General features: G+C 42.5%; 1 protein-coding gene across 1 annotated transcript in view; it reads right to left on the reverse strand.

Moving 5' to 3' along the window:
• LOC115245971 overlaps positions 1 to 12,058 on the reverse strand; it is a 38,898-nt gene extending 26,840 nt beyond the window's left edge. The window contains exons 1-4 of the mRNA XM_029824508.1: positions 11,704 to 12,058; positions 10,462 to 10,881; positions 8,653 to 10,328; positions 7,522 to 7,604 (exon numbers count right to left, since the gene is read on the reverse strand). Of these exons, the coding sequence (XP_029680368.1) occupies positions 7,522 to 7,604; positions 8,653 to 10,328; positions 10,462 to 10,881; positions 11,704 to 12,057 (2,533 nt within the window). The 5' untranslated portion in view covers position 12,058. The remainder of the gene's footprint in view (positions 1 to 7,521; positions 7,605 to 8,652; positions 10,329 to 10,461; positions 10,882 to 11,703) is intronic.
• Between the last annotated feature and the right edge of the window lie 2,114 nt (positions 12,059 to 14,172).

Genomic DNA, 14,172 nt, shown 5'->3' on the forward strand with positions numbered 1-14,172 from the left:
ATTGCCTTTCCAACTTGGTAAAGGTCACTTTACTTGTCATGTCTTTCATAAATTTGCATTTTAAAAACCTTACAAGTGCGGAGTATGAGGAAGAAAAAGCTAAAAATAATTTTTCTTATGAAATCGTAGGTAATTTAACGTAAATCATATATATGTATATGTATGTATCGATTCTATTCTATAAAATATAATTTTCTATTTTACAATATATATAATTCGATAATTTTAAAAAATGCATCTCTCTCTCTTCTCTCTATCATACGAATATTTATTAAACTATCAAAGGCTCTATTCAAACTTTAAAAAGAGTAAATATATAGTTAAATTTCCAAATTTTGAACTCAATTTCCTCGAAAAAAAAACACCGTATGAAACAATTTTATTTTACAATTTTGACTTATTTTCGCACGAGAAATTACTTTCTTTCAGTTAGTTACAAACTACGTTTCTCGATCTATCCTGTATTGCATAACAACATAATATATATATATATGTGTGTGTGTATATATATAATAGAAGACCTTTGTTTGGGCATCACTGTCCATGCCATAAGTCACGGAACTCGGGTGGCCGCTAAAAGAAGTTAGTTGGCCTTTGAAGGCTCAAATTTCCTCGAGTCGAAGAGCGTGTGTTTCGGTGTGTCGTAAAGCGGAGCCGGTTGAAGTGCACTTTATGAAAGCTCGCCGCCATACGCTCGGCTATTTCTTATTCACCGTACGAGCGTAATTCATACGAGGTGCATTTCAAGTCACGGAAGTGTGACTTGCGTTATCAGATTCGATTTATCGAATTAAATTTGATAGACCGTGATTGCGGAACATTTTAACGAAAATAAATAGGACGTACGCTTTCAAATACGACCGTATCTCGATAGTGTCATCGTATTACGTAACGATAATGAATTATATATTATGACACACGGTTGAACGTGACGCAACGCGATATAACGTAATTATAAGCTGGAGTTTTCATTAAGCGTTCCGCGAAGCGAAAAGCGGAAATCCCACTCTCTTTTACCGAGAGATTTCCATAAAACGAGTCTCGTAGATGATGTCGAAAGAATTTTCAATCTACTTTACAGGCACTCAACACTCGCGTTTTTTCATTATTTGTAAACACATGACATGTAAGGGATTACCGCTATCTGAAGACATTTGCATGCGTGCCGTGCGTGGTGGACCGATATCCTGAACGTGACGATAATATTGGATTTACGCACGTCAAGGTCTATTCATTGTCGTACGAGACTGGTGATTTAAAATTGTTCACCGATACATTGGACAGGTCAATGGCATAGAGGAAAATATATATATATATATTTTTTTTTCATCAATATATAACGCTTAATAGGGAGATTGTCAGACCTTCAAAATAGAAGAAAACTATTTTTAACCGTTACGTTTGAAGGCAGATTACATCTTAATGGACTTTCGTACGTAAGCGATTACATCGCCCAAAATTATTTATTTTAAACTTATTTCTACAAATATCTCGATGTGCAAAAAATGCTTTCGCGATAACCCCGATTCGAAACCATAAAAATACTATAGAAATACTTTACATAAATACTTTTATAAAAAATAGATGTAAATTGTGGATGTTACACAAAACGATCGTCGCGAGATGATGCGCCGCAGAAAGAAGATGTAACCACGCGTTTATTTATACATTATCTCCGATCGAACGATTAGTGTTTTTTTCGACGTGCAAGTAATCCTGTCGCTCGTCAGCTTTGTGGATCGATCTCTACGCATCTTAAGTATGAGACATATTGTAACTAATTACATCGACGTCGCTGCACGCGGAGCGCTTCCGGGTTGCCGACAACGGAATGTCGTCTCTCGGATCTTGTATTCGATATGCCTGTGTAGGCGCATATAGTAGATCCTTTCAAACCGCAGCTGACCTGACTCGACGAACTGAAATGTCTATCCTTTTCTCTCTCTCTCTCTCTCTCTTTAATACATTCTCCAAACGAATAACAATAACTATAATTCTTTTCGATATCGATTTTTTCAAGCGCGATTCGCACGACCTGATACCTATCTAGGATGTAATGCCCATCTGCTCTCTTCTAATAAACGCGTAAAGCGACGTAATTTACGACTGATTTCCATTTCTCGCGCCGATCGTAAATTTCAACGAGAAGTACTCCGTTGAATTCGTTGATACCGGTCGATCTTGAATCTTGGGGCGAGTCATCTTTAGGCGGGTTCATACAGCGTGCACCGTTCGAGCTGGCGCGATGGAATGCAGCTCGTTCGATCGGACGCATTAAGTGTACTTTGCGAGTCAGATCGAATGCGGAATTCTTTGCGGCACGAACGTGGCAAAACGTGATCCCCGATTCTCTCGCGCGAATCGCGTTCACGAAATCGAACTGAAATCAGATGTCTCGCAATTATTGCATTCTCGTTCGTCGATCTTTGAAAATATGAAATTTCAAGAATATAAAAGACAATGTTCTTTTCCAGCGAAAATTTATGCGAATTTTATACTCTGGTTTCATATTTTTTAATTTAGAAAATATCTTATTCCGATCCGTTATTCTCTGTGCGAATAATCTCTGATCGTGGGTTTTGTATATATATAGCATGCATATTCTCGCGAATGTTCCGTTGAGTTCTGAATGGCGCATTATTTTCTATGTAATCCGAGATTGCGATCCGCTACGATCGTAGATTAAAATTGACGTCAAATAATCTTAAGGCTATTTTATCGCGATGGTAGATGTAAAATGGTGGCTGTCTGGCAAATTTATGCACATCAACGATTTAACAGAAAGCACTTCGTAAGTATCAATGTCCACTAATTACTTCGAGATCGAAAGCTTCCCTCGGGAGGTCAAGACTAATCATCGCCCTTTGCAATCGCAAATTGAAACGGGCGTCAGATTGCCTGGGAAAGGTCGATCCTCTTAAGAGCTTAGGTCGTTAATGGACGGTTCGGCTGAAATTACGGAATGTATTTTCCGTTTGTATATTTTTAGGTCGCATAATTGCGTAATGTAGACAAGCGAATCGTCCGAACCTGCTGCGATAAAGATCTAAAACGAGCGATCGGACAGTGGCATGTTACACTAACGATCCCCATTTTTCATTCTTCGTTGCTCGAGGCGACGTAAAATCGATCTATTGGTTTACTAATGATTGTTGGAACAATTATTTATATTCAAATAAATAAACATATTTATCTCCTCATCTTCAAAGATCGTTCTCAAGGAATATTGACATAAAATAACAACGTGTATATCGATCAAGGCGAAACTTCGGCTTTGAAAAAAATCGAAAGAACTATCTCTCTCTCTCGGTGAGAACAATCGAAGTCGATGTGGCAGTTAGATTTGTACGAGTTTCGACGACACGTTTGTTATCTTTAGATCAGTATACTACGGGCACGTACAAAGGGCCCGATGGTTGTGGAATGCCGTCTTCTGCGATCGCGCGTACAGACGTACGTCAGTACGCAAGTATGTGCGTCAGAGATCGCCGTCTCTTCGATTGGAAGTGAACCAAGTGAAAGATCGAGAAAAGGAAGGCGATTAAGGGGGAATGGGACCTTGAGCGCGGTCAGCCACTGGGAAGAGCTTCGACGACTCGGTGGCTGCGGCTTGGGACTTGGGACCGCTGGGCAACCGCCATATTGTTGTGACTGGTAAGCTTTGCCGGACCCACGAGATCAGCCGTGTCCATCTCTTATAACGGGTGTGTGCGACGCTCGATCGATTGTCACGAAATGTCACGGAACAATGTTGGGTATATGTATACGATAATTAACTTAGGAGAACTTGGGAATTGTCGACGTGTTGTCATTTAACTATTCAATATCGAGGATACAATGACACATTGCGTGCAACGCTACGGTTTAAATAAAATATCACATTAAAACATTTTTATTGTCGTCGGTATATTTTCGAGATAATTCAAATATGATAATAACCCCATTTTCTATGTAATCCGAGATTGCGATCCGCTACGATCGTAGATTAAAATTGACGTCAAATAATCTTAAGGCTATTTTATCGCGATGGTAGATGTAAAATGGTGGCTGTCTGGCAAATTTATGCACATCAACGATTTAACAGAAAGCACTTCGTAAGTATCAATGTCCACTAATTACTTCGAGATCGAAAGCTTCCCTCGGGAGGTCAAGACTAATCATCGCCCTTTGCAATCGCAAATTGAAACGGGCGTCAGATTGCCTGGGAAAGGTCGATCCTCTTAAGAGCTTAGGTCGTTAATGGACGGTTCGGCTGAAATTACGGAATGTATTTTCCGTTTGTATATTTTTAGGTCGCATAATTGCGTAATGTAGACAAGCGAATCGTCCGAACCTGCTGCGATAAAGATCTAAAACGAGCGATCGGACAGTGGCATGTTACACTAACGATCCCCATTTTTCATTCTTCGTTGCTCGAGGCGACGTAAAATCGATCTATTGGTTTACTAATGATTGTTGGAACAATTATTTATATTCAAATAAATAAACATATTTATCTCCTCATCTTCAAAGATCGTTCTCAAGGAATATTGACATAAAATAACAACGTGTATATCGATCAAGGCGAAACTTCGGCTTTGAAAAAAATCGAAAGAACTATCTCTCTCTCTCGGTGAGAACAATCGAAGTCGATGTGGCAGTTAGATTTGTACGAGTTTCGACGACACGTTTGTTATCTTTAGATCAGTATACTACGGGCACGTACAAAGGGCCCGATGGTTGTGGAATGCCGTCTTCTGCGATCGCGCGTACAGACGTACGTCAGTACGCAAGTATGTGCGTCAGAGATCGCCGTCTCTTCGATTGGAAGTGAACCAAGTGAAAGATCGAGAAAAGGAAGGCGATTAAGGGGGAATGGGACCTTGAGCGCGGTCAGCCACTGGGAAGAGCTTCGACGACTCGGTGGCTGCGGCTTGGGACTTGGGACCGCTGGGCAACCGCCATATTGTTGTGACTGGTAAGCTTTGCCGGACCCACGAGATCAGCCGTGTCCATCTCTTATAACGGGTGTGTGCGACGCTCGATCGATTGTCACGAAATGTCACGGAACAATGTTGGGTATATGTATACGATAATTAACTTAGGAGAACTTGGGAATTGTCGACGTGTTGTCATTTAACTATTCAATATCGAGGATACAATGACACATTGCGTGCAACGCTACGGTTTAAATAAAATATCACATTAAAACATTTTTATTGTCGTCGGTATATTTTCGAGATAATTCAAATATGATAATAACCCGAATATAATATAATCGAGAAACTCGAGTTTAAAATATGGGAAATTAATTTCATAACTTTAACAGCTGATTTTGCTTAAAACGTTATAATTAAGATTAAAGAAACTCGAACCGATGTATTTTCGCGTACTTAAGTTCGAGCGAATTATAATGAATACCGTATGAGAATTTTTACGATTCCGTATTTAATGGAATTGAGAAACGACGGTGCTTGTTGGAAAAGATGATCGGTCGCGGCTGGCGCCTGACCATAAATTTTCGCGTTTAATACGAACCTCGCGCTCGAGAATACACACACCGCAGCTTCATCGGCGATACGAGCGTAGAGAGCTCGCTTTGCTTGCTAGGCGATTCTCGAATTATTCTCTTAACGGTTTTGTTCTCACACCCACCTGGCGGCCGGGAATCCATCCCGTTCGAGCGGAGGAGCGCCGATCGCGGAATTTCCTTATTTTCCGCTTAACGCAAAGCGTCCGGCTACGGTAAAGTCTCGTCCGTTGAAGATCCACTCTTTATCATATGCGTTTCGCTTCATGAATCGCGCCATTCGCGTTGCAAAAAAAAAAAAGAAAACAGAAAAGAGAAGGGAGAAAGAGATCCCGCATAAGGCGATGTCGACATTGTGCGGGAAGCAAAAGCTCGTTGTTAGAAAATTATACCAAGTCGCTTCTGATGTTGCAAAATGTGCGTGAGCGATACGTATCTAAAAAAAGTACCGGGCAAATTAATTATTGTACGAACATTTTTATTGTCCACATTCTCGCATAATTCCCTTCATTATAGTAAACTTCTTTCTCTTCGGGTTTTTCTCTAGTACTCTAGGATATATGCATCTACTATCTTGAAAAAGGATGCGTGGAGAGTGCAGGGGAGGGAGGCTGTATATATTTATTGCGACTGATGTGTATGTGCCTTATCATTGCTTTTGATAATATATACTTCACCGTGCGTACAGTGCGAATTATTGCTATCGCGCGCACACCCGCCACACGATTTCCGGTACTTCTACACTACAGGATTACCATTTTCGATCGATCGATCATCGATCTACATTGACAAAATGAATACTTATTTTTCCCTTATATGTAGTTTGTAGTGAGACGAGATGATAGCGCGGGATAACAACGTATCTCTCTAAATGGTTCTCGTGAAGAGTAGATATTACGCAAATATCTCATTGAAGATAAGCACTTCTATGTATACGGGAAATCGCGTAGAGAGAGATTTCTCCAAGTGGTATATGTAGAAATAAATTATAAGGAACTTGAAAGGAGATTTCGATAACTTTGGCGACACGATATGAGAATGTTTTCTGAAAATATTTTGAATGCTGAGATTGATGATAAAAATATCTACGGCTGTTTCTTTTCAAATTATTAATAAAAATAAAGCCAAAATTAGCTAAATTTAATTTAATTTTCTTTTTACTTTTTATCTATATTATATATAATTAGATAATAGAATTATTTAATAAAAATTAGATTGTTTCGCATTTTTTGCTGCAAAAAAATAGCTAAAATATTTATTAAATACTATCGCCAATGTTATCGGAATGTCCATGACGGATAACAAAGTCTCTCTAGCACAGAACAAGCATCCGAAAGGCGTCTCGAATAGAAGACTCCGTGCGTTTTGTATATCGCGGAGAAGAAATCGCGCGTACACGTCTAGTCATTCGCGTGAAAAAAATATCGGAATGCACGTTGGTGAATAAGAATCTCTCCCGGCGAGAGGAAGGCGCGCCTTTGCTTCGATTCGCGGCCTGCCTCCGTTTTCAATGCATTTGCGCCCGCGCGAAACCCGAGAACCGTATACCGGCGCGTAACGCAAGGTGATTAATGCGTAACCTTTATAAAGCTCGACGGCGGCGTGCTACGGTAGCGTGGGCGCGTATACCGGGTGTCCTCGCGGCCGGTGTCTCGCACCCGACTGTCTTTCAGGATTTCCTGCTCTCGTGTTCTCATTAATGATAGTGAAAGTCGAAGTTCCAGTCGAAGGACGTTTCGATAAGAGATCGACGATGACGATCGAAAACGAGATCGATTAATTAATCGGCTCAAGGTTGCCCCAATTGGCGACAGTGCTCCTTTTTTACGCAGTCAGCCTCAATGGACACAAATGCCCGATTTGTTGCTTTTGCTATTAACGAGCGGATCTCTAATCGTTCCGCGCTGGCCTCGCATTCTTGCGTTTAATTGGATAAATTGCGTTTTATTGACTCAAATCGTATTTTGAGGGTTAATTAAAAGCTTAATTAATATATGGGAGAACAAACTTACCGTTTTTAACGAACGCATCTTTCTTGATTGCGGATTCTTCCGGCTCTGCCGTCAGCTTGCTGGAATCGTTCGTGTCTGCGTTGCTGCAACAGGCCAGAAAAAATATCTCTTTCAGGCAACTCAGAAATGGCTCTTTGTATTTAATTTCTTATTACGTTTTGCGCGGCATTTGTGTGTAACCGTGATATAAAAAGATAAAAAAATTCTAAACGCTATAACAAATTATTAATGATATAACCCGTTACGTTTTAACGTCGGAGGGACCTATTGAGAGCTTTAATAAGCGGCAATCGCCATTCAGATAAGTTTAAAAGAGGCGATTGCAACGTCATGCAAAGAAGGAGAGATTGCTGTTCGAAGCAATAAGCAAATGTCGAGCATTTGCATGGAGGCGTTCACCTCCGTGGGACGGCCGAGTCAAACGACTCGGTTCGATTCCCAGTAATCGACAGCCCTCTTTCCTATTCTTAGAACGGTCAATTAACCTTTTCTCCACATGCCGCGCGCGGCAGGTAAATCCGGGTAAACCCATGGGAGGAAAGTGAATTAATTTCTTTTTAAGATTTATTCGCGCGCGGCACTGCATCACAACGGGCTCTGCAGTCATATATGTCTCGACACAATTCCCAGCGATTCATCTCGCATACTTTGCTCAAGCAAATAAGCGGAATTATTCTGATTAGCTCTGTACGCAACTGTAATCGCTATTCGTATTGCATATTAATATCAAGGAAAGTTTCAGATGCAATGTGCGGCGAAAGTGGAAACCTAAATCCCGAATTTCCTACTATTATATTACGATTCTCTTTTATTCGTATAATATAGTTTAACAAAATTGATAGATTTTTTTAATTGCCTAATTCGCAATTTTCTCATTTAATTAAGAATATCTTATTAATTATAATTAAATTCCTTTTGCGAGTTAAAAGTATCTTAATAATATACTTAATTACTTTTGCGCTGGCAACAAAACTTTTCCAACCAAATTTTTGAAAATTGCGATGAAAAAATTTATAGGAAATGATCATCCTTTTTTTGTGCTAAAAAAAAAAACTTATTTTTTGTTAAACTGTGTAATCTATCGAGTAATAATCTCTATTGAGAAACTAGAATATATAATTCTAAACTTACGCATTCACATATTCCAAGGAAGTCTCCTCCTCTTCGCCGATAGTGGCGAGATTGCTCTGCCAGTAATAATCGCCGTCATCGCTTTCGTCAGTTGTGTCTCCTTCTTCCTCTAGCATGCGATTCACATCCGGATTTTTCATATCATCATTTATCTCATCCAATGATCGATACGTTTCGTCATCCTCGCTTTCTCGCAGCGTAGAATTATCGACCGATAAAGTATCCTCTGCGTGTAACGGAAATGCTTCATTGAAAGTATCCCCGTCATTCGTCCGAGTTTCTTCTCGGACGTAAAGATCTTCCGGGTCAAGATGCTTTTCCTCTTCGTTATTTGATTCGTCAACGCGTTCATCGGTCGGTCCTGAACTCGAATTTAGTTCCATCGAAATTCCATTCGAATTATTCATAGATTGCGATTGATCCTGTTTTTTTCTATCTGTTACTTTAATTCCATTCTGTTCGCAATTCGTCGTTTCCGATGCGTTGTTTAGCTCATTCCTTGCGACTTCCTCCTGATTGAGCTGCAAACCTTTAGCCATCCTAATTTCGATAATTTCAAATACTTTGTTCGTTTGTGTGTCTTCCCTCAAACTTGCAGCTTTATCTTTCTCATCGTCGAGACTAACGTTCTTCGCGTTAGGTTCGCTGTTTTCATCTAAATTTTCGAATCTTTCGATCGAAAATTCGTGGGGAATGTTGCTTCTGTTTAACGACGAGTCGCATGATCCTGGTTGAACACATTCTGCGCTTTCTTGCGAAATATCTTCCTTCTCCGTTAGATTATTCGATTCGATTGATGGCGAAGATTTGATCTCTCTTCGTGGCGCTATAATTGGTGGTGGAGGCGGCGGAGGTGGTCTTTTCCGTCTCGCTTTAACATCTTTTCTCGGCAGCGGCTTCGGCGGTAACAGAGGAGCTTCCGAAGGTTCCCTCTCGGGTGAGACGGGCACCGTTCCTGAGATTCGCGCATCGTTTTCAGATTCGCTCGTTTGATTCACGCAGATCCTGTTAACGTGATTTCTAGCCGGCAACGGCGGCGGTGATGACCTGACGTCATTGCTTCTTTCCGTGCCGGAAACGCGCACCTCCTCGTGGACGCTGCCGTTGACGCGCTCCACGAGTTCCACGTCATCCTTAATTGGCCTGAAATGCGTCGTCGAGTCGGCGGCCAGGTCGGCCGTGTAGAAGAGATCCGGCCTAGCCTCGTGTCCGTAACTCAACGGGGCGTCCTGAAAACTGAGCGGCGGTTGAAGAGTGATGGTTTCCTCGATCAGCACCGTGTTCGGCGCGACTACCGCCGTGATACGCTCGACCTCGCCCCGCGACTCCACGTGCGTCACCGCCTCGGAACTGGCGAGACGACGTAATAGATAATCGGGCGGATTCGAGAAGTCCCTCTCGAGCATCTCAAGCGGACAGATTGCTCGCGACAACAGCACGTCTCGATCGGACGAGGATCGCTCGAGGTCTCGATCAACGCTCGCGAATTCGCTCGGCTGTTCGGAGCCGGTGGTCGACGCCGTGGACGCCGTGGATATGGTCGACACGCGATCGGATATGGTCGAGAATCTGTCCATGACGGTGGACATGGAGCTGCCGGTGTCGTCGGACGTGCTGCCGTGCGTGGAGCCGCATTGTGATCGCGCGTCCAGATAAACCATCGCTTCCGGCGGTTCCTAGAAACACAGAGATCTCTTTTTAGTCAGAGGAAGAAGGAATCTTCTTACATCTATTATTTAATTTTTATTCAACGCAGTTTTCTTTTTCTTTTGAATTTTTTGAATTATTTTTTTTTTTCGCGATTACAACCTGCTTCGATTTCGTAAACTCCGGCGAGCGGTTCTTCGGTGATTCCTTCGTGCTCTCTGGATGCGATAAACCGTTGACGCTTCTCGGCGAGGATTCGCAGCTCTCGTAAGAGCTTACGTTCGCCTGCGAAGCCGGCGATTTCGGGCTGTCCCACAATTTCTTGACAGGACTAGGATTCGCTTCGCCGTCTGCGGGTCCTCGTGGCTGCCTCAGTTTCCGCGGTGGTACCGGCGGGGGAGCCGCGGGTAATTCCGGCGGCACTTTGTTCTTCTCGATTTTTCTCTCGGCGCTCACTACTTCGGGTCTGAGAGCACCGCGGCATCTCACCATCAGCCTGATGACTAATTGTGATTCCTTCAATCTCCTCACGCAATCCAATCGGGTCATGTGTGTCACCGGTATACTGTCGATCGAAAGTACCTGCGAGAGATATGTAACGTGATTTTCTAGCCTATACGAAGTAGACGAGTCTTATTATTGCCCGCAAATAATTTGCAATGTAAACAAGCAACGGGGGCGAGAGGAAAGCCAGTCTCGAGAGTTATTATGTAGGAAGTAGGTCTTGAAAATCACATAGATGACGGAGTGCACCGTGGGAGCCGGAGGAAGAGTGCATTTACAATATCTTGTTTCAGCGGCTGTTCCACAAAATACAAATACACACGCTTGACACATAATAAATACTATTCCCACAATTTGTGACCTTAATTTTAAATTAAATTCGAGTACGCGAGAAAGACCTTTTCCCCTTTTCTCTCCTTTCCTCCTCCATTCAAGCTGACATTACGCCACAGGTGCAGGCGCGTCGCGGCCCGATGCGTGCGAATAATTGCACGTCAGTCATTGCACCGATTCATTGAAATACCAGGAGGAATCTAGCGACTAGTCATTGTGATCCTTATCCCATTGCAGAGGGAACTTGTCGGTTCCGTAATTGAAAGCGACACGTAATGACGCGATAGATTTCACGTACCGTTAAGATTGAATGGAATCATACATGTTCATGAATGCTACTTTCTTGAATTCGTTATATACGCGTGTTACGGCACGAAATATCATTTCAGCGAAAGCGGCCGATGTTATTAGCCTCTCGTTAACGCGAGAGAAATAAGATCAAGAAAGCAAAGCTTTGCTCGCGCGTATCCAACATCCTTTTCTCGGCGGAATAAATATAGAAAGATCGAAAGTAAAAAAAAAAAAAAAAAAAAATGTTAAATATTTTTCTGTGTATATCATCATTACCTCGTCTCCCTCGCCTAGAGTGCCCCACGAACACTTCGCTCTGCTGGCCGGACTTTGCTCCGCGCAGCTCTGCACGAACAATCTCCTGACTCTCTCGGACGTCTTATTTCCTCCCTCGAATTTGAGTCCGAAGCCGAGCCGTTCTCCGGGCAGTCTGAAAACCTCGACCTCCTCCTCGAGATGTACGTCCATCCCGTTCGTCGCTCCATTTTTACTCGACACGGACGACTCTCCGGCATCGCTCTTTTTCCCGTTGCCGATCGACAGAACGGTCACGAAATTCTCTGACGCCGGCTGACTGCCGACGCTGACCACCGTCACAAAGTCCTCCGTTGTGCCCTTGGCGACGTCCATTTTCCGAATCGATCTTAATTCATGGCGCAAGCTCGCTGAAAAAAAAAAAAAATATCTAATATTTTTCTCGGTGTATATCATCATTACCTCGTCTCCCTCGCCTAGAGTGCCCCACGAACACTTCGCTCTGCTGGCCGGACTTTGCTCCGCGCAGCTCTGCACGAACAATCTCCTGACTCTCTCGGACGTCTTATTTCCTCCCTCGAATTTGAGTCCGAAGCCGAGCCGTTCTCCGGGCAGTCTGAAAACCTCGACCTCCTCCTCGAGATGTACGTCCATCCCGTTCGTCGCTCCATTTTTACTCGACACGGACGACTCTCCGGCATCGCTCTTTTTCCCGTTGCCGATCGACAGAACGGTCACGAAATTCTCTGACGCCGGCTGACTGCCGACGCTGACCACCGTCACAAAGTCCTCCGTTGTGCCCTTGGCGACGTCCATTTTCCGAATCGATCTTAATTCATGGCGCAAGCTCGCTGATCTTTATGTTCCGCTGGAATGCCCGCCACTCCCTGAAAACAGGTCAAATCATTGTAGATAATTCTGTGGCGTAATCGGGAGACAAGTTTCTTTTATAGGTACGAAACCTGCTTAAGCTTATATATCTCACGAGGAGTTACTTTTAGTTTTTTCATCGATGCATAGAAAACTAATAAAACGTCCGATATAGTCGTCTGTCGTCGCGACAAGCGTAAAAACGCTTTGCTATGAAAAGATTTCCAGTTTCTTCTCGTGGTTTGTTAGACATGTTGTAATTTCTAGTTATATCCATTTACCCTCGAGATCATTTATCAACGGACATTAGACGTCAGACAAATCGTGTCACATAGCAATCGAGGATCGCGGACGATCGTTAAGCGATCTCGACTGCATACCGGCGCTGGTCGCGTGACCAACTTAATACGGAACTTTCGTGTTTCTTGTCGTACCTGCCCGTTTTACTAATCGCGCCATTACGCATAGATAGTAGCGGAACGAATTATAAACAAGCAGGACACGTGTCACTATAAATTATACTTCACGCGAAGCGAAGTATTTTGTATACTCAGCGAGATGCGCTAACTGTAAGCTGTATTCTGTTATGCTTGACATTTTGTTTCGCCGCGGCTGACCATCACTCGTGCCATCATATTCTGCGCCAGATATTTCGAAGATTATAAATATATTAGCGACGGTTATGCTCTCTCTTCCTCTCTTTCTCTTGTAAATAATTTAATCGCTATTAAAGTTTTAAATTATCGAAAAAAATCTCTAAAGACTTTTTAATCGAATATGCTTTTATTGCTTGCTTTTATCTCGCATGTCAGGTATCGCAAACCGGTAAATTAGAAAGATAAATTTCTCACGCGTCGCCAACGTTTTTATTCGATGCGATTCTCCGCGGTTGTCATAAACATTCTTCCGAGGAGACTCTCCGAGTTAGTCCTGGCTAATAAATCTCTTTCCTTATTTTTCTTCCGCAGACAGAACAACGCGCGCCGCCTCCATCCGTTTTCACTCATCAGCATCCCGATAATTTAACGATATGTATACCATCCGTCGTCGTGAAAGTATGTCCGCTTCCACTCGAAGGAACATCGTGCACAGCCTCCCGTCGTCTGTATCACCTCTGATCTCGGCAGAATGTGAGAAGTAGAAAGTAGATTGACCCTCGGGGTCACTGTCGAGCAATCAGCTGATCGCGAAGATTCCTCCAACGATCGTCAAAGGTAAGTGTTTCACAATCGTGTACGTTTTTCATCTCTTTTGTACGAGAAAAGAGAAGAATTAACATTGGTATTAAAATTTTAATAATAATACTGAACAAATTATAACGATCGAGCAAAATGTACTACTGTACATGCTGAGATAACAGTACAAGTTTCATTAAAACCGATGACGTTCGTTAAATGAATATCCCCGCATAAAGTTCCACGCAACCGCTCGAAATTAATTGAGCGCATCGGCGACAATTTCCTACGTCACATTGCAGCTATAAAATTAGTTTACTTGTCGGAAACGTGAGTTGGTTTATTTTTATGAATTACTTGCGCATTGATCTTGCATTCGCAATCGTCGACGATATTTTACGCCTTGCGTCATGTGTCATCCGATGATCTAATATTATAATATTTC

This window comes from Formica exsecta, unplaced genomic scaffold (assembly GCF_003651465.1).
Source record: "Formica exsecta isolate Colony F162 unplaced genomic scaffold, ASM365146v1 scaffold138, whole genome shotgun sequence".
NCBI lineage: Eukaryota > Metazoa > Arthropoda > Insecta > Hymenoptera > Formicidae > Formica > Formica exsecta.